This window comes from Homalodisca vitripennis, chromosome 1, assembly GCF_021130785.1.
Source record: "Homalodisca vitripennis isolate AUS2020 chromosome 1, UT_GWSS_2.1, whole genome shotgun sequence".
In the NCBI taxonomy this organism is placed as follows: domain Eukaryota; kingdom Metazoa; phylum Arthropoda; class Insecta; order Hemiptera; family Cicadellidae; genus Homalodisca; species Homalodisca vitripennis.
The window spans coordinates 84,338,260-84,360,389 of record NC_060207.1 but is presented as its reverse complement, the minus strand read 5'-3'; the positions used below and the strand labels follow the sequence as shown (position 1 = coordinate 84,360,389).

The 22,130-nt window shown below is 30.6% G+C and overlaps 1 protein-coding gene across 1 annotated transcript in view; it reads right to left on the bottom strand.

Moving 5' to 3' along the window:
* The window catches only part of LOC124365929 (titin-like), a 256,928-nt gene that overhangs the window by 27,762 nt on the left and 207,036 nt on the right, over positions 1-22,130 (bottom strand). Inside the window, 10 exon segments of the mRNA XM_046822067.1 lie at positions 28-207; positions 6,834-6,960; positions 9,367-9,909; positions 10,762-11,050; positions 12,897-13,212; positions 16,212-16,402; positions 16,779-16,951; positions 19,310-19,462; positions 20,438-20,551; positions 20,702-20,752. Of these exon segments, the coding sequence (XP_046678023.1) occupies positions 28-207; positions 6,834-6,960; positions 9,367-9,909; positions 10,762-11,050; positions 12,897-13,212; positions 16,212-16,402; positions 16,779-16,951; positions 19,310-19,462; positions 20,438-20,551; positions 20,702-20,752 (2,137 nt within the window).

Below are 22,130 nucleotides of genomic sequence, written 5' to 3'. Positions count from 1 at the left end.
GCTCAACTATTAAGGGATGGCACTCACACTTTCTCAACATCGACTGTGACCCTGGAGCCATGGGTTGCCGTGCCCACGTTGTTACTGGCCACACACTTGTAGTCTCCAGCATCCTCCTCCGAGTCTGCTTCCTTGATCTCCAGCACGATGTTCTCTCCATCGAATAGCTGAGTCTGTTTTGGTGAGGCCAGCAATGTCTTGTTGTTCCTGAACCAATTATGGAGGTCACACTTTTACATTGGAGAATATTTTCTGCTATTACATATACTTCATGTATAAGCTGCATTATATGATCATAGGAGAGATAGTTAACATCTTTACATTTTGTAAGTTACCTTTTATAAACTCTAATACGATAAAACAGATATTGCTCATTCAAACATTATGTATAGATTCTGGGTTGTACTGACAACGAGTTGACTAAGAGTTATGTGAAAAATACATCAGTAAAGGTAAAGCTGTGAATCTGCAGTTTTCTAAATAGAAAAACTAAAAGCATATGTTTAGACTATTTTTCAGTTTGGAATAGTTTATTACATTAACACAAAGAAAGATTATTACAGCAAGTGATACAAAATCAATATTGTGTATGTCAGTCTTTCTGAATGTGTTAAGCAAGTAAAGTAAGATAAGGCATAAAACATTTAGAGTTCTCTCATGACACGGCTTTCAAAAGCAGCAAGGAAAAGGAGCATGTTTTTATCCAATACAATGAAATAATGTTTTAGAGATTAATTTTGTTCACATGCCAAACATAAAATTTTGGGTGAATAGCCATGTGCCACATGTAGTTTATTAGAAAGAATCACAATATCCCAGTGATAAAAGGAACTAAAGAGGCCAATATAGGCTCAGAACCACTTTGGAATTGGTTTTATTGAAATAAAATTATTCTCAATTCTTACACAATCTAAGGTTTGATTAATAGGTACCCCTAGTAAACCTAGACTACCTGATTTCTTTAACAAAGGTATATGCTGGGGGAAGGTTCGTATATACTCATAATCAAACTATAGTTCACAGTTCGGTTTAACAGAGTTTTCATATTTCAACTACAGCAAACAGACAGTACATTATTTGGTGATTTGTGTAACACAATCACTAAATAATAGTTCATGGAAAAGGGATCCAAATTTAACCCGTAGGAGTTCATTAAAGCAGGATAGTCATAGCCATTATCATAATTACATGCTTTGAGCAAGTGACAGTGATACAGGAAAGTAATAGTAATAAGCGCCTACCCGATGGAACAGCTGATTTGCAATGGTTAGCTCATTCTTAACATCGTTCCAGTTGCCTTCATTTTTGATACTAGTCATGTATTAGTGAATTCTGTTCCTAAGAGTACTGATAATGGCGGCAATTACAAATAAAACAATAACATAAAAGTAGATGTTAATCAGCATCACTAAATTTGCTGATTGTACTAGTTTAAAAACATCTTTTATTACTATTTCAAGAAAGAAGAGATTATATGCAGTTTCATTGTATTAAAAACCTAAATTCATAAACTTATTTAACCCCACTTGGTATTATCGTTACTCTTCTTAGTACTAACACCAAAAATATATGTGTGTGAGTGTAAAACGTACAAAAATAAATGAGATGTGAAGCAAAATTTACAATCAACTTTATTATTACCTATATAAGTGAAATAACACATTTTTTAATTTAAGTTTATAACTATTTTAATAGCACATAATGGAATAAAATGCTCTCAGAAGGCCATTTTGAGAACTGTGTTTTAAACTTTTCCGGGGAAGTAACCACAGAACCCACCTCCCCCAACCCCTACTGGGAAATACCAAATATCCTAGACTCCCCAGTAGTGGTAATTAAACTCACCCACCATATGATAATCTCAGATAAATATTGTGGTCTATATTCTCTACTACTGCCCTTGTAGTCTGGGAATAGCATGCAAACATACAGGAAATGCAAAAATTATGTATGTTATTCTTGTGTTGTATTGTATGTATTGTATTCTTGTATGAGATGGGATATGATCTCATCTCATATCTCTTTAAAACTTGGTTTTTGGTATCTAAAATATAGACAATAGTTTAAAGAATTTATACAATTAAAATATCTACAAGTTTTTATATTTATGTAAGTACCAAGCAAAAGAATGAATTCACTTCAATCATTGTTTATCTTAAGTTGCATTTAAATTTTGAAAAGTTCAGAAATATCATCAAACTGATTAAAGTTTATTTAAATTCAAAGATTTCTACAAATCTTGTTACATAAAAATCTTCATCAGAAATGTAAGTTCAAAGAAGAACACTAATACAAAATTCTATTAGAATAGATTATATTATGCCAAATACAGTACCGGTACTCATTTAAGAATTTGAAACTATAATTTTTATTCACTACTGTTACTTTTAGTTCCTCCTTAAACTGATTGTACTATGCAGCTTAGATTAGATCTAAACAAAAAACTTCCTCGCTCGACTTTTGCTCAGTTTAAACCAAACTTAGCATCACAAGTAACACAAGTTCTGCTAATGGTGTAAGTTACTCACATGGCTCTACCAAGCAATAGTAGTCGCCTGTATGTTGCAACCCTGATTTACGATAGAACTGATTAGACACTAAGAATAAATACAAATGAGATTAGTTGCTCGTAAAGAGGGCGGTGGTAAGACAGATTGGGTTTTGGCCAGCTCCATTTAGGCTGCCAGACATTCCTGACTGTCCCAGAAGCTTACATGTGCCATGGGATGTTTGCAGGATGTTGTGGGGATAATAGTATGCATATATATCTCTAACTAAACAATTCTAACTTGTATAAGTTTAGTTACAAATAATTACACTACTATTATAATTTACACTATTAATATTATTATTACAATACCGTATGTTATTAATAACTAAAAGTACAAATCTTAATAGTTATCAATTATCAAATACAATATTAATTCATTATTCTTCAATCTAGTAAAAATTTTGAATTTTGGAAGGAGATTCGTCTTTCATGTCCTCCTTCTCTCAGGTATGCCCCTGGAGTTTTGTAAATTTGAATAGTTCCTTTTTTGCAGCTAATTAATCAAATATAAGTATCAACAAAATAATGTTATGAATTACTGACTTTTAGGCTATTGTCATAAAAACTAAAGGGAATTTTTGTTCTTACTGTTACTTATATTATATAATATAGGTATGCACAGTTATACTAACAATTTTAACTATAGTTACTACTATAATATAGTAGGTGGCACATAACTATTAATATACCACAATCGCAGTCCCATAACAATGATAATCTGATAGTAAGCAGTCAAATCAAATCAAATCAAATCAAAATTTCTTTATTCATTGGCACAACATTGTACACTGAAATGGTGTCATCAAATAGCATTGTATATCTAAAGTATTATTATTAACTATATAATTTGACATGTTCTGTATTTAAAATTCGTTTTTTTAAAACTATAAAGAGCCTTGTCAATGAGAAAATATTTTAATTTTGATTTGAAAGTTGATAAAACATTTTCTGACTTTAAATATTGAGGTAATTTATTATAAAAAATTGTGCCCATATATTGAGGTTTTTTTCGGAAAAATTCTAAATTATGTGTGGGGAATGGCAAGGGCCATTTTGATGCCTGGTATTGTATTGGTGAAGTGTACCAAGCTGTGGCAAATTGGAAAATCTGAGCTTTACCGATAATATTGTTTCATAAATATACATACCATACACGGTCATTATACCAAATGAAATAAAATGTTCTTTTGACGATGTGCCTGGTTTAAGTTTAAAAATTGATCTTACTGCTCTCTTTTGGGATTTTTAAAATTGAGTCTAAATTTCTAACTGTTGTGGCACCATATATTGAAATCCCAAAGGAAAATAACGGAATGAATATAAGAAAAATAGACTGTTCTTAGAGTTTTGACATCACAAAAATTTCTTAATCTATTTAAAGCATAGATGCCTGAAGTGCCCTTGCAAGAACACTTTCAATGTGAGAGCTCCAGTCCAGGTTCTCGTCAATCGATAATCCTAAAAATTTTGAATTTGCTACTTGGAAAATATGGCTATCTTTATTTATTGTTACTGTTGGCTTGATTATTTTTTTCATTTGTTTGTGGTTAAATACTATAAAGTTTGTCTTATCAACATTCAAAAGTAATTTATTTGCTTCAAAAAATTGAGCCAAAAGTGATAAGTTAGTGCTGGATGACTCCTCCACTCCCTTTATTGAAGGTGCAGAAATTTTTAGGTTTGCGTCGTCGGCATAAAAACAAAGTTTTTCCAGGTTGCCTGATTTTAGGTACACCATTGATATAACAAAATGAAAAGTAAAAGGTCCCAGTATGGAACCTTGAGGAACCCCATGCTTCACATCTGAAATCGAGGATTTGTAAAGTTGTTTATACATTGTCCCTTTGTTGTGGGAGAAATATTCAATTCGACAAATTGTTTTCTATTATTCAGATATGAGTTTAACCATTCAAAAGCTTTACCTTCTACGCCAATTTGTTTTAATTTAGACAACAACAAAACATGAGAAATTGAATCAAAAGCTTTTGCTCAGATCCATGAAAACTCCAATTACCTTTTTCATGATTATCTATGGAGTCAATAAACTGATTCAAGAAATTCTGTGGCTGCGGTTTTTTTAAAACAGATTTTCCCTTTTGGAAACCATGTTGATTGCTGTTAATTATATTGTTTTTTTCCAAATAAATTTTAAATTGATTGTAAAAAGCACGTTCAAAGATTTTGGAGATTGATGGAAGCAAAGCAATGGGACGATAATTTTCTACGTGGGTTCTGTTCCCTTTTTTAAATAGAGGTTTAATCTTTGCAATTTTCAATTTTTCTGGAAATATTCCTGAAATAAAAGAAGAATTTATTAAGTGAGTGATAGGTTTTTTATTAGCGATTTCCTGGCTTTCTTAATGAGAAACAACAGGAATGTCGTCATATCCAGCACTAAGCTTGTTTTTTAGACTGATCATAAATTTTCTCTATATCTTCTTCTGTGACTGGCTCTAGTCTAAATCTAGAAAAATTACAAAATAGGTTGTTGTTGAACTGAAGGTCCTGTGGAGCTTGACAAATTAGGCAGTATAGATTTATCTACTAGATCTGAGAAATATCTGTTTATAAATTCGTCTTAAGTTACCAGGGTCTGTACAAAGTTGATTTCTAACCTTAAGCTCTATATTTTTATTACTATTGTTGTTTACACCAACTTCCCTATTAATCATCCTCCAGACAGTGGCATTAACATTCACAGACTTTTTCCAACTGACTATTAAGATATTGTTTCTTTTGATGCAGAATATTTGTCTTAAATAATTTGTTTCTTGATTTTTTACCTCACTATAAACAAGTGGGGCTTTGAAGTTCTCTAGCTAGGCTACTTAATTCAATAATTTCTAGCTTTTCTAATCTGAGCTCATCTGTTAACCACATATTTTTATTCAACTGTCTTCGACTTAAGGTTTTAGGAAAATGGAGGTTAAAGTAGAACAATAAAAATACTATGAAAAAACATCATATTTTGAAGTAACAGGAGCTAAATATAAGTCTGTCCATGATTCTTGTTGCAATGAATACAAAAATGAATGTGTGTTCAAATCTGAGAACTTTCTAGTATACATTTGAATGGATTTCATTGGGATGAACAGTAATTTTACTTTTATGTTTAATAGGGGTATGTAATAATGCTAAGAACTGCCCATCATGGTCTGAGAGTTGAGTATTAATTCCGATTAGTTTTTGATAAAATTCATATTAATGTTGGTGAAAATGTTGTCTATAGTTGTGGCTGCTGATGACTCCGTAATTCTAGTTGGAAATTTTACTAAAGAGCACATTTCCATTAGAAACTAACAGTGATTATTGTATTGAAAAATTAAAGGTAAACTTTATAGAAATATTCAACGATCATTATAATTACATCATATGTTAAATAAATTCATATGGTATTGACAAAAGGTAAACTTGATATATAACAATTGGATCTCAGTAACTTTTTTACATGTATAATGGTTTTTGACTTCACAGGGCTAACAAAAAAAATTTCCAGACATTTATCATTGTTCAGTGATTCAAAAGATTAGTGACACTATGTTTCTGAATTAACAAACAACATTCAAATTCTTTATTATCAAAGTTTACATAACATACATTCTTTTAATCCAGCACAGTTGAAAGAATAGGTGACATTGTCAAGATATAAAATAGAACTTAATATTACTATCAGTTATGAAACATCGTCAAAATCAAAAGTTTAATTAATTAAGTATAATGCTATACAATTAAATATGTACAATGTTATAATTATAAAAGTAAAAAAAATAAAAAGTTTAAATTTATCTATTTATATTCATGTTATTAAATTATTGTATCACATAGATACCCTCCAACATAGTTGTAATTTCTGATTTATGCATCTTAACCTAGATTGTAGTTACGTGTTGGGTTAATTATTCACCTAAACAAGAGATCAGATTGTAGATTTCAAAACGTAGTGTTACTGATTTTTTTATCATTTAACAATGGTAAATGTCCAGAAAAATCCAGTTTTCTTTACAATACTTCCATTATCAAAAAGAAACTTCAAACAAAGCTAACAAACTATTTATCATACGATTATATTTAATTATTTTAAAATTATTCAATGAAAAAATACATGAGGAACATGAAAAATGTAATTTAGGATGATTAACTAAGTTTTAGCTTTTAACACTTGGGGACAAAACACCCACAGGTGATTTCTTGTCCTTTACTTTTGGACACAATATAAAAAGGTTGAAAGTCCAAAAAAAAATTGAGGATTGAAGAAATTTCAGGAAGTTGCAAAGAAATTTACCTGAACCATGTCACTATTGGGACTGGGTTCCCGGTGACTTTGGCAACGAGACGGATGGTTCCTTTCTCCTTGACATTCTGCTCCTCAAATCTCTCTACAAACAGTGGAGCCTGAGGTCCTGGAACACCTGCACATCACAATACAAAATATAGCAGAACAATTTGGGGGAGGTTGAGTTGAAGATGACAGGGAGAATTATCTTAGGAAATTATACTTTTCAAAATTAACAATCTAAAACATGTAATTACGATTTTCAAAATGAAAAGTTTAATGAGGCAGTGGATTATCTTTATTAAAAACGTTGACTGCAGTTGAAGTCTTACGACGCAGAGGTATAGACTCACATTCAATGTCGCTCAATATAGACCAGCAGTGATGGTGTTAAAATACTTTCTAACAAGGTTAGAGGAAAATATTTTAGTATCTTTTCATTTTGTAATTTAATAGTATGTGCAATGCTGATGTCAAAGAAATGTGAATTTAGATAGCGTAAAACAGGCAAGTTTAAATCAGTACTCAGTTTAAATTTTAATATTTATATAAAGTTTTTTATTTTAAGTTAACCTTTGGAAATTTTTGCAATATGCCTTTTAATTATATGTAGTTTTAATGAAAATTTCCTAAAACTGAAATGTTAAATAACTTAAACAACTCCTGAGCTCATCTTGTCAAACCTTTCAGTGAACATACAAGGGTCACTAGATAAATTTTAATGTGACTATATTTATAACATCACTGGTAGGAGAATTTGCTAAGGGATGGAGGAAACTGTATCTAAGATATAGAAACTTTGTTTGGATTTAAAACAGTAGCCAAACTATACCTAAGTTACATGACAGCTTTATATACAATATAAGATTTTTGTACAATTTTGTATAACTTTACAAATAGTTTATTGAGATCGTCTATTGACCAGCTGTTACTTTCTTTTAATATATACTGTTTCATCATATATGTTTTAAGAAGTTTAAATGAAAACTGTTTGATACCAGATGAGAATCACAGTGGAAGACCACCAACTGTTTTTTCCATAGTAAACACTGCAGCTTCTTAAAAAAAAATATGAAAGGAAAACATGGAAAACCAACTGAGAATGGATTATATACCTAAAGATTAAGTCTATTAAGTATCTTCATTATTAATATACTAATGTAAGGGAAGTATCTTCATATTAAGGTGCCACATCTGCTGACTGGAGTACAGAAGAAGTGAACATACGAGTATACTAAATATTGCTAGAAAATGCTTACATTTCAATTACAACCCTCAAAGTGTGTTGGACATTGATACAGGTAATAGGTTTAGGATTTACTAAAGTAACCCTAAAAAACGCATCAATCAGACATTTGAATATTAACTGATGGATTTTAACTTGTCAGTTGATGTAATAATTCAAGCGTTCTTGAAGAGTTAGGAAGAAGGTTATGGCAATTTTCTTCTCATCAAACAATTTTTTGTAAGTATTACTTTGAAAAGTAATATACTATTACTGTAATTGTATTCAATATTTAAGTAATTTGATGAAAGCAAGAAAAATTAATTCTGCTTTATTATGAAGATACTTAACCCCATACATTGGGCCAAGTCTTAGGCTTTATTCTGCAGACTCAACTCTAACTGCTAACCTATCTGCCTCTGATATTCTTTACTTTCTCTTTTCTGCGCTAAAAAATTAATTTAATGGAAAGCAGTTTTCAAGACCTATAGATGTTGTTGCAAAGCTCTTTACTTTATAAGCATGGAGAATAATTAAATATGATTGAATACATATGCATATTAGAACCAGTGATTTAACAGCTAATTCAGGGTGATGAATGTCTTTGTGGAGTGTCAAAAAGAATATTTAAAAAACATATGATGATTTAAATAAATTAATATCTTTTTGTAACTGATTACCTCTAATCTTTTCTGGTGAGCCTTATATAATTTTTTATTGATTTTGAAATTTAAAATAATGCAGTAAATAATTCTAATGCCTTCAATTTTCAGTCTTAAATCCAATCAGTTCATAGTACAAGATCACACACAAAAACCATACAGAGTAGTTTTAAAAATATGAAAGTCAATTTTAGTCTATATTTACACATAAGAGAGACGATCAATGGCATTTATAACACACCTGACAAAAGTACAAAAAGAAGCATTAACAGTAAAGTCCCACCTCTTAATTGACTGACACTAAATTTAAAAGTTGATATTCTTTGGAGGAGCTTTTTAATCCATTTTATTTATTATATATTTTTAACTGTCATATACATAATTTTATGCTAAACTGCAAGATACAAATTTTAGTACATTCTCTACATAAGACTAAACAAAAGTGTTAGACTGTTTATGAACAAGAGAATTAAGAAGAGACTCAAAAAATAAATAATTAATATATATTCAAACTGTATTAATAGTGTTAGCACACACAAGTAGCATAGTTTACAAACCACATTTAATTATTAAAAAGTATGCATGTAAGTAGTTTCTCCAGAAGGTAAAGAAAGACTCTGAAAATATAATAGGAAACAAATGCTTAAGATCATACCCAAATGATTTAAACTTGAATCAAATTCTTGCCCTTCTTCCACTATTTCTGTCACTATGATATGAGCTGATGTTTCCTCTGTGTGTGAGATGCTTTTTGGTTGAGAAGGAGTCACTACTTTTTCTGATATTTCTGTTTCTTCATATTTTTTCAGTTTTATATCATGTGCAACATCAATATCCGGCACATTTATCTTCTGAGTGATCTCAATTGTCACTTCAGATGTGGTATCATCTTCTGTGGTGTCAGAAGTCAGAGGACTTTGAAGGTTTATTTTGATCATCTTCAAGTCTTGAACAATGTGGACATTGTCTTTTGATATGACTGCCCTTGATGGTCGTGTCATCTGAGTGGTAGTGAACTGATGTGTTTTTTGTACCACTTGTCTAGTCAAAGATGATGTAACAGTTTTTTCAGAGTGAGGCATGAAAGCTTCCTGGTGTTTGAAAGCCTGTTGCTGCTGAACAGTTCGGAGCTTAACCTCTTTAGAACCAAAAGTGTCAGTGGCTGAATGAAACTCATCTACTCTAGTTAGATTAGTATCTGAAAATGTTGCATCAGCATTAGTAAGTAAGCACATGTACATATATTAGTTGCTAGAAGCAAAAGCTAAGCTAATTCCTAATACAGGACTTTTGATTAAAGTATGAAAATAGACTAATGCACATTTAGACTAATTCAAAGAATGAGACAAATGCATACTAGTAACACACTGTAACTTTTAAAAGTTAGAAATTTGGCTTCTTTTAGTGAATTATTAAACAAATATTTACTTTAAAAAAATTCAAACTAAACAACAATAATTTTACAAAGTTCCATGAAGATAAAAAATGGATCATTAAAACTAATGTTTTTTATGATTTTACTATCTAGTTCCTATCCATTTATTATAATCTACTCTAAGTACAGGTTAAGCACAGTTAGTTATTCATTAGTGAGTAAAAATGTAGTGCCCAATCTGGAATTGGAACCAAGGTGCCTGGAATGAGTTGAGTCACTAATTACTCCACTATCAGGAATGACAAAGATAAAATACAGTAGCTAATACAGATTTATACATCTGTGTGGTAAAAGACAAGGCAAATAATACAATTTTCTAGATTTTTATTGCAATTCTTATTTATAAGAATAAGAATAAGAATTGCATCATTTTCATCTGTTCCTCAATATTAAATTTAAGTAAATAGTAAGTAAGTAATATGAGAATAATATTGATTTAAATGTTTAAGTATTATAAAATGGTGGTGTTAGGAGAATTTCTTGTTGGTAATACTGTAGTGAGATGGAGCAATCAATAAAATTATATTTATATAAAGCAGTTTGATTCGCGGAACACAGTAACTCTTATAAAGATTCTATTGAATATGAAATGGTAAGTTTGGGAGTGAATATTACCTTCAACGGTGAGCTGGCAGGAGGTAGAGGCTTTCCCATGTTTGTTGGTGGCAGTAACAGAATAGCGGGCTGAATCCGAGGGGGAAGGCTTGATGAAAGTCAAAGAGTACGTCTCACCCTGGACCTTGGTAGGCAGGCTGGTATCAGGCTGGCCGTCCCGTGACCAAACGATCTTTGGTGTCGGCTTGCCAGTGATCTGTGTGACCAAAACTGCACTCTCACCCTCGCTGATGCACACGTCTTGCAACGGCTCTACCACCTCTGGCGGCTCCGGCTCTCCTGTCTTCACCTGCAACATATAATTAATATTGATGCTCTTGATGCACTGACTAGTAAAATTAAAAACACTACCTTAATTAATAAGTCAATTTCAGATGATTGTCTTTTTTCTTTTTCTATACATTTCAGGTAAAAATTTAAGTTGGCCAACTAAAAAAGATAGTAAATTATATTTAAACATTTAGAAAATAGGATCATAAGTAAAACAATACTAAGTGTGCAAACATAGACAAAATATACGGGAAATCCCCATTAATAATTTCAAATCCTCAAAAAAATATCAGAAATAAAATGTTTATAAAAATTTATTTAATCAATAATCTGATCAATAATATAACTCTGATATCAATAATTAATAATAACACTGAGCATTTATTATGGTTTATATTATTTTAATATTTAAATAAGATTTCTGAATTTTTCTAATGTGTCCCATTGAAATTTTTAATATGAACATGAATAAATGTAAAAATTGCCATTTGATTGAGATTTAATCATCCAATACTCACAGCTGAGTTGACAAAAGACTTTAAACAAAGAAAAGACTGCATTTGATCCATTTATGTGTACCAATTTTAAGAGGAAAAAATAGAACACATGTGGGAAATGAACGTCGTTGGGAAAAGAAAACAACACATGAATTTAACACGTTCACGACGACGTTTGACAATTTGGTATGTCTCTGTACCCATCAGTCACGTACCCGATCGGGTCAGCTGTCATAAAACTGGTTAGATATAGCTCATGTTATGAATACCACCATCAAATTGATGGGGTTATTAGTGAAGTAAGTGTATTCCCAGTGCTGTTATAAGAACTGGTGAGATGAAGTTGTAGTCAAAGCTCATGTTTATGAATACCACCTTAAAATTGGTAAGACAGGGTTGTCAGCAAAGTAAGTGTATTCCCAAATAGAAAATTCAACAAAAACGTTATAAGAGGCATAAGTATAACAAAAAATATAAAAATGCCACATGTACTGACAATGCAACAAGGTAAGAGAATTGGCCACGTTTCACTTATTTATGGAGTATATCAAAGCAGCCTTTATTTAAACAAAGTCTAAAAATCCTATCATAGCTCTCTGATTTATATTGTAGTTTTGTGGTTCTTTAGATTTGGTGATTCAATATAATCTGATAAGCAAGTCCCCAATGTAAGACCCAATAAACACACAATGACATTTCTTAGTTTCAAAATTTCATGTTATTTTGTCCTGTTATGTATTATCTTATTTAATGTTATATTTTGGTAAGATTGTTATGACCCTTTTAACGTTTATCATATGTTGTATGTTTGTTGTTTAGCTGTTTTTTATTTGTTCAAGATTTGTCATTGTAAATTATTATTGTTGGAAAAGGTACTTTATATGGTTTTTATTAAGTATGTTCTCATAACACATCAATCAATGTATTGTTTATATATTATAAATTTTAACAACATTCACGAGTATTGCATGTAAAACGCTAAATGATATATAAAGATGATTGATTGATTAATATCCTCCTGTTCAAGTACCGACCACACTAGGTATCTCCACTCAACCAAGACAATAAGGCAAATCTTACAGAGCCTGTAACTGTTCATGAAAAGGTCTCTAGGAACCAAAAGTAAGAATGGCTGTTTTTATCTCAGAATATCTATAATGCTACCCAATACTGTTTAATATTAGTTGACTGTAGCAGTATTTCATCAAATGGTCTGGAGTGAACTGTTCCCTTGTTCATAAGATTTCACTGGGAACAATAATAAGAGCAACCACCCAAGAATAATCCAAATTTAGTACAAAAGCATAGCACATAAAATCCAATTCCAATTTCATATCTCTTATATAAATATGATACTGAGGTAGCTACCTTGAGGGTGATATCGAGCGTAGCCTGACCTTCCCTGTTCTTGGCCACCACCTGGTACACGCCTTCCTGGGACTTCTTGACTTTGGTGATTGTCACCATGGTACTGTACATGTGCATGTCACTCTGGGTGGTGACAGAAACAGAGTCAGATGGCTGTAGTGCCTTTCCCTTGTAGTACCAGAAGATGTCAGGTTCTGGTACAGCCACCAGCCGGCATTCAAGTTCTACGTTGTCCCCCTCTTTCACGATCTTGGCCTTGGGTTTCCGAGAAAATGTGGGCGGGATTCCCTCAAGGATGTCTGCTAGTGATGACTCTCTGAGAATTAGTTTTAAAACTATGTAAGTAATTGTAGTTCTATTTTATTTATTTATCACACTTTATACAACTCTGACTATTCATTGCCATGAGAAAGCTTCTATAAGATCATTTTAGATTCCCTCAAGGATTTCTACTAGTAATGACTCTCTGAGAATTAGTTTTAAAACTATGTAAGTAATTGTAGTTCTATTTTATTTATTTATCACACTTTATACAACTCTGACTATTCATTGCCATGAGAAAGCTTCTATAAGATCATTTTAGATTCCAACTAACTTTACTTGGGAGCTGAATCTGGTTGAGAGGTCTACTAATAGTAAAATTATATTATATTATATTTTATATAGATATAAAACATAACATGAAAAATTTTATTTTAATTTAAGATGTAGTTTAGTTCAAGATGTCATTCTGTGCATATACAATACATCATGAATAAAGTTGTTTTCATTGATTGATAATGTTATTCAAATTCCAGCAAAAACAAGCAAAATACATTCAATAAAAAACACTGTTGTTGTACAATCTTAATGTTTATTTATATATTTTCAATTGAGGCGGTCTATGGAAAAGGGGCACATAAGCAAAATTGTGTTTTGAGAAATTTGAGTTTAAAGTTAACTTTCATGTAATAAGTCTTTTTCTCAATAATAAATTTAACATAACAACAATATTAATGAAATTAATATATTCAATTAACTTAATATTTGCCCTTTGAAACTTATAAATCATATAATAATAGTAAATAAGTAAGGCTTAGTTTACCTTTAATAAAAGTAAACAAGTAAAATAAATGGGCAGTTATGTGCTCTTTTAAGCCAGAACAATTTTTAAAAGTAGAACATAAAAGAAAGGCTTCAAAGTTGGGTACAAACACTTTATTAGCTTACATATAAATCATCCAGTTTTTTTTTAAATAAACTGGATGTTCTCTTCCGTCAAAATCTTAAAAAGTCCTCTGTTCAGGACGAGGTGACTTCCATGTACAGTAAGCTCCATGCGCTGAATATCTCGTAGTTTTAATTATATGTTTGAGAACACATAATGGCCCCATTACTCAAGTATTTTATAGCGACATACTTCATAATTTTAAAAAGAGCCTTATTTTTGTTAGGGGTTTAGTGTAAAAAAATGACCCCAAGAATACATCCCATTCTTGTAACAAGTCTGGACCCATTATTACTTCAAAAGGCATATTTATTTTGCACAAATGCAGTTAAATATGGTTTCAGGTTTCCAATAACTTCAGCCTTTTTATAAATTTTTGTATCAAACCAAATTCCTATCACATTGCGCAAAGCTATGCATAAACCGGAAATAGCTGTCTACCTACTTGTTTTTGCTAACCAAGATTAAAAATTTTGTGAGTTTAAAATTCCAATTATTCTGACCCCCAGCAGCATCAGATAGAAATACTATTGTTTTTATTTCAGGGAACTTTTCCATTTACTTCTTTAGGCAATCAAAAATGACACAAATGAATCACATTTTTTTCCATCACATTCTGTAAAGCAATATCAATATTTTCAACCCATCGTTGAAAATTGGTATATTGAAACAGTATAACCAAAACATAGGTTTATAAAATGAAGTATTTACATTCAGTTTAGTAATAGGGAAATTTTTTGAATAATGAAACTCTATGACATCTTTCTGGAACTTAGCTAAATAATCATACTCCTTAGTTCTTTCCCTTTTTGCACTTTTCTCTTATGAAGAGAAAAAATTAGTTTAGAAGGATCATCAGGATTATTTTTTATTTTAATTTTGCATTCTTCACAAAAATCGCATATATCTGTCTTGGGCCTATAAATTATCAACGTACTATCAAAATATAACAAGTTGCTTTTTGAACTGCAATCATGCGATTCATCGTGAGGAATACTGAAAAGATTCTCTCACGTATGTGAAACTACATCATCTGTTATTTTCTTAGACCTATTGGCATGTGAACCATGCATCTCTCTTCAAAAGAATCATTGAGCAAAATCTTTTTCTGTACAATATAAATGAATTTTAATGAAACTTGGAACAGTTTCAGAATAAAGTACGGCAGACTTTTGTTTTAGTGCCTCCTACAGATATGTGATATAACCAAATAAGCTCTCTGGATTTTTTTGGATTTACAGTTTTTGTTCTCTTACTAATTCCATCAAATTGGATAACATTGAATCTTGTACTTGTTCTTTGGCAGTAACCTGTTTCCCTGACGAAGAAACAGAACCTTCACCACACTCACGTTTTGTTTTTATATCTTCACGTTTTGTGTTCCTTATCTTCCTTCCACGTCCTGGATGATTTTTGACATCTCTTTCATGGCAAAACATTCTCTACACTACTAGTTTCACTATCACTCATTTTCAAATACTTTTTAAATACTAATAATAATAATATTTCATTAACAGAAAACAACTGAACATTTACAGAGCTCAGAACAAGGCAACTACAGACAGCTGGTTCATTTGATGCAAATATTCAGCGGTAGGCTTCCACTAAAACAAGCCTACCAACCTCATTTATTAAGATATCCCTAGGAAACTTTCACCAGTTACAGACAACAATATGATGAAGCCAAATAGCTGTTCTGCGTAAAAAGGGCACATAAAACTATGAGCCCTTTTTCCATTGTCCACATCAATTGCAGTATTATAGTAACTCAAAAACTTGTAATTTCTATCTTGCTTATACACTCATACATACTTATTATGCACGCAAGAACGGTTTTTTTTACCTCCCAGTTTGCAATAAATAAGATAAATTAACTTCGTAAACATCTATAAAAACATTTGTTTTTTAATTAGTTGTATTCAACAAAGAAATTAAATAAATGAAAAATTAACGATTATTTTAATTCCACACATTAATGTTGAGTCAGAATTAGGTTAAAACCGTATTGTATATTCATCCAATACTTTGTAAAAGAGTGTAAACAAAAACGAACTTGTAAGCAGTACTCTACTTAATCCTAGAAATACTCAACCAAGGGACTAATTTACCTTGACAAGCTTTTCCTAGAATGTCCAGTGATGTCAGAGCCATGGTCTGAGAGAGGAGCTTCGACGAGCAGTTCTGTTGTGCTGGAAGCAAACCCAGCTGCGTTTTTGGCTACACAAGTGAAAGTTCCAGCATCCTCAGGGAAAACTTCTCTGATGATCAAAGTTGCGACATTGTCATCATCGTAGAATATCTGTGGCAATGTTTTTTATAAAAATACAATTTTCTTTCTTGTAGTTTTTCTAATTTTATGCACCTCACATATCCCTCTAATCCACCTATCCCTTCTAATTATGGAATTCCCTTACAGTCTATGCAATAAAAATCAAATTTTAAGTCAACATAGAACATTTGAATTTAATAAATTCTAGCTTATAAAAAATTTAGGCATCTTTTAAAATTTGTAACTATTTATCAAATAATTGTTCTAAATACAAACTCGTTATTCAACTGTAATTTATCGTATAAAGTGTATACAGAATAATACCGGTACACTAATTTCTATTTTCATATTCATCACTATACTGAACTCTGTTTTCTACCTTACAACACATAAATCTGTCACTTACCTGGAAATCTTGAGATGGTTTGATGATGGCAGTTTGTCTAAACCACGTAATTTGAGGTCTTGGATTGCCCTCCACCTGACACTCAAACTGCACTGTGGCACCATCCGGTGCATGTTTAGGCTGAAGTTTCTCTACGAAGCGAGGAGCATAGACTTCTTCTCCGGCACTTGGCTCTGTAACATACAACTCAGGTAGAAATCGATGATGATCATTTACTTGTATATACGGACCCTACCAAGATGCTTGCCTAAAACGCAATCTTATTGATTTAACCACACATTGTTACAATGCGCTTTTTTTATTTGGCTGAACACAATATCATTTTATAAGGTTGTGAATCACTGAAAATGACTGCCATGAAGAGATCTATAATGGAGTGTTATTTAAAATTGTTCTTAGTTTAGATCCAATTTACAACTAAGAAAATTGAGAGGACTTCGCAAATTTTAAACTGAGAGAACTTGTGTTACTGTGTCGTGCCCAAAAATACTCTCATGGTAACCAGTGTATTACAGTGATTGGTATGTTGTGATGTCAATCTTGTTTTTGATTTTATGTTTTCTCTATAATGCACAAAAACAAGGCAATCAATAAACTTCTAATTCCAAACGAAGGAAAAGTTCCTTGTGGATTTTTCTTCTGTATAAGCAGCTAAAAGTGAAATAATTATGCTGGTTTGCAATGATATTTGTATTTTATTGAGAAAACATGAGTATCCTAGAATGATTATTAAAAAGAAGAAGAAATCCAAAAATAATAATTAAATGTGATCATAAATCTGCATTTAATTCTTTTAATAATATTTTAAATACATATGCCTTATTTAATGTTTTAATAAATCTCTATTGTGAATTAAATATCCGATCAAACTGATTCATTCAAGTGGATTGTATATATTGACCATAATTTAATGTATACTGAAAACTATAAACAACAAAATTAATCTAATTGTATCAAACTTATCCCACTAATATTATAAATGCGAAAGTTTGAATGTTTGGAGGTTTGTCCTCAAATCACGCTGAAACTGCTATACGGATTGTGCTGAAATTTGGAACAGGTATAGCTTTTGGTCTGAATTAACATTTAGAGTGCTTTCTACCACCCATAACACATTCATTTCACCAAATAAGTCGAATTCAAATTGAAAAATTAGTTTGTTTACATTTGAATGTTATGATAAGAACGAAACGTAATAACGTTTCATAATCCAAATTAAACTGGCACTAAACAGCTGTTGACAGCTATAATTCGATAAACTTTCTGAAACATCTGTTTACATTTAAATTTTATCAATAATAAGTAAAGAGTGCTTAATCGGTAGTGTAATGCAGATAGTAAATAAAACATTAATATATAAATTTTACTCCAGATTGTGCCAATGACGAATTAAAATCATTTAATGCATTAAATACTGTTATAAAACTGAACAAAGTTTCACATAAGTTACTTTAAACTGGTGGGCTTCCTTGACATTATGATATTACATTTTAACAATGGCTTACGGAAAAAACAGAGAAATGAATACTAACATACCTTAACGATTCATTCTTTCCCTGGCTACAGTCCAAAAAACAAGTAAAACTAGTAAGTGTAACGCAAAACTTAAATAATGATTATTTTGGTATGTTGCATAACCTTTTTTCTTCAATAAACAATTGAATCTTTTTTTTCTAAGGTGTTGAACTTGCTAATGAAAATAAGAAGATAATGGCGGGCGACTTATTATGCCAAAACTTTGCGTTTGTTTTGTCACAAAACTTTTAAAGTTGATTTAAAGAAGTGAAAAATCTGAAAATACGTCGAGTCGAGTATCACTCCTTGGTATTTTCATTATCTGTGGTCCGAATGGATGTTTTCACGCCTTTCTGTAAGTATATTTTTATAATAATTATCGAAAAACGCAGTAAAAAGTGTGCACCTTGGTAAGAAGAAGAACTTGCTGGAATTACTTTCCCGCTCAGACTTTTCCTTTGGACCCAAAAATAGGGTCATGAATCAAGTAGAAAAAACTTGATTCATGGAAAATATCTGTGTAAATGATGATTTCATTTTTTTAGTGATCTCTTTATTAAGTTAATCTCTGCCAATATGAAAGCAGAGCTTATACACAAAAATACGAACAAAAATTAAATTTTTGTTTTTGTACATTTATACTGTGAATTAAAATGTTTTTAACAATGATATAAAATATATTAAATATATTTTAAACTTTTTAATTGACTTCTTAATTTTATATAAAACATTTATGCCCCCTTTCTTTTTTTCATATAGGTAGGTACTATGCGGGCGAAGCCGCGGGAAAAAGCTAGTTCATAATAAAATAAATCTGGAAAATATGTGTAAAACAGATTACATTGTTAATATCAAATCCCAAAAGCAGAAATTAAATATTTACAAAGATATGATTGTACAATTGGCACATTTAGTCATTACCTACATAAAAATGGAATGAATATAAGCTCCATCCATATCAAACACGGAAGAAATATGACTTTCATCCATATACTAAAATCTTAAGCAAAACTTACTCTCAAATATTGGCAGTTTATCAATCTTCTCATGTAATTTCTTCTGAACGTAGAGTGTGTAACTGGGCTCATCTCTGAGGTAAACGGCTGGCACCCAACCTTTTTCTTCTGTCAAGTGCTTTTGGACGAACCACCAGTCCTGGCTTGTGCTCTCTGCAGATCGTGTCACCAATAAATTCAATTATACACATTACCAAGTTTAAACAGAATATGGTATGAAGTAATTCACTAATCACATGAATGTTACTACTTTGGTTTTCATCCAGTAAACATTATGTTAAGGAATAGAAGTTAAATACCATACAACTTGGGTGTCTAGTTGGAAAGCTGTTACCTAATGTATTCAAACATTGCCATATAAGCAATCTTGTGCAGTTACTTTTTTAATTTAATATTTTAAATGAATTCGTTTAAAATACAATGCATTTTCTTATTACTATTTCTTTATCGTGATTCTTATTCTTTTTATACAGAATCACTTTAATATAGCAATCAATTTATCAAAAATTGTTATATATATACCTACTCACTGAACTGTTTACATTTACAGTGCATTTTATAAAACAATCCAGTGATTTTATGTTAATTTATGTAATTTCTTTCATGATTCAAGTGAAATATACACATGAATAATGTAGAAAACTTCCTTCGCTCCACATGTCCAATCCTACAGACCAGCATGTTAAATAATACATTCTGAGAAACAGTCCCCTTTGATACACTACAGTTTGTAAATAAAAGGCAAAGTAAAAGACGAAGATACTAATATAAAAAAATTGCAAAGCAACAAAACAATTAATTAGAGGAACCATAATGATATCAAAAATTTAACAAGTTAATGCCTGAAAGAATATAATTTATTTTCAAGATTCTAACTGGCAAACTCTATTAATTCTGTCACAGTCTTTAATATTTAATTGTATTTTTGTATTCTTTTTTAGAGAATTAATGTAACCAATAAATTAATTTCTTTTAAAATGTTCTAATTGACTTACCAACTGTAAAATAAATATACATTATATACATACATTTATTGGACACTTATGATCATTTAATGCTGTCTCATCAATAATTACTATTTTATTGTTCTCTAAAAACATACAGAACTAGAAAATTATATTTTCTTACCTAAGACGTAAACTCTTTCACCTTCCACCAAATTCAAGGCATCGTCATTTTCAGCAACATACGAGCAAATAGAAAACAATATATCTCCTTCTGAAGTCTCAACAATCGTCTCACCTAAGAGATAAAACAATAAAATAAATTCAATTCAATTCTGTTTCATTTTTTAAATTTAGTAAGTAATGTAAGTAAATTGTCATGTTTTTATAAAGGGTATATTCTATTAAGTATATCTTATGGAGCACATAGAATGAATAAGAACTTTACCTTTTTCAATAGTTATCTCTTCGCCCTTGGTTATTGTGAGGCCTGCTGATTCTGAAATTATATGTCACAACAAAACATTACTACCACGCTTCAGTTAAATTTTACAACAAACCCTATTTCCACAACTGTATGTGTCAAACAGAACTATCAGAACATCCAGAGTTAATTATGTAAAACCGGTACAAAAAACATTTCCTACTGTACTGGTACAAGTAGAAATGTTTAATTCATATAAATACTCCAACAGAAAATAATGGAAATGGGGTTTGGAAATTATCTTATGAGTATAAAATAAAGAACATTAGTAGAAGTAAAACCAAAAGTGAAACACAAGCGAAGCATTGTAAGGTTGCATTGTTTTTTGCCAACTGTGTAAATAAATTACTAGGAAAGCTATCCAACATTTTATTTAATTAAAATTTTTGAAATAGTTTAAACATTTTGAAGAATTTATACTATTTTAAAATGAAAGCTTTGAAAAATATTTTTTATTTAAGGAGTATATATTGAGAAATTCAAAAAATAAATTAATAAACACATCTCTCGTACAGGATATTACAACAAACTTAGCTGACTATCTAGAATCACATTCTACAAGTAAAAATAAATATAAAATATCTTGATTTTTACCAGTTTAGGCTCAGTTTACCTTTAATCTACCGTTTTGTTCTTTTTAACGTTATTTCAAAAACCTTTTATAAAATTTGCCAAATATTTTATTTATTAACTCAGATATCAAATATTTCAAAACATGATTATCTATTTGATTAAATTATAAAATAGTAATAGTTTAAATATTTTAAGAACAAATTCCCAAAAACCTAGTAAGTTTGAAAAAGTTTGTAAGAGGCCAAAGTAATTAATTAAACACTTCAATATGAATCTAACAGTATATTGTGTGTTATAATTTGTTAATAAACGAAAGAAGAGGATAATTGTGTCTGAGATAATTTCCTTTCTTACCACATTAAAACATTATTGTTAAATTATCATTGTAACCAATTCTTTTCCACTAAACATTTTCTATTTATGTCATCTGCAAAATGAAGTTTTGGATAGTCCGCTAAGCCTTTTGTAACACCTGCACAATTTTGCTATTAGGTTAATTTCATAAAGTGTGTACCATTATACCTTTTTATTCATGTAATATACCACTTTTTCAAATTTTGAAAGTAAGGAATAAATCAAGTATTACTGACTCAACAACTAGCAATTTTATTGCAAACTTTTAGGCACACAGTTGCAAATTTATTTAATTTTACATTAGTATAATTTTTAATTTTTTTCAGTTGGAACAATTTATGCAAAGTTAAATAAAAATTCCTTCAAAATGTACTGTCTTCAAGATAAACATAGCAACTGCAATCTTAGAAACCCCTCACTGTCTGACTTTCTATTATTTCATGATCTAAATAACCAACTACTTTTT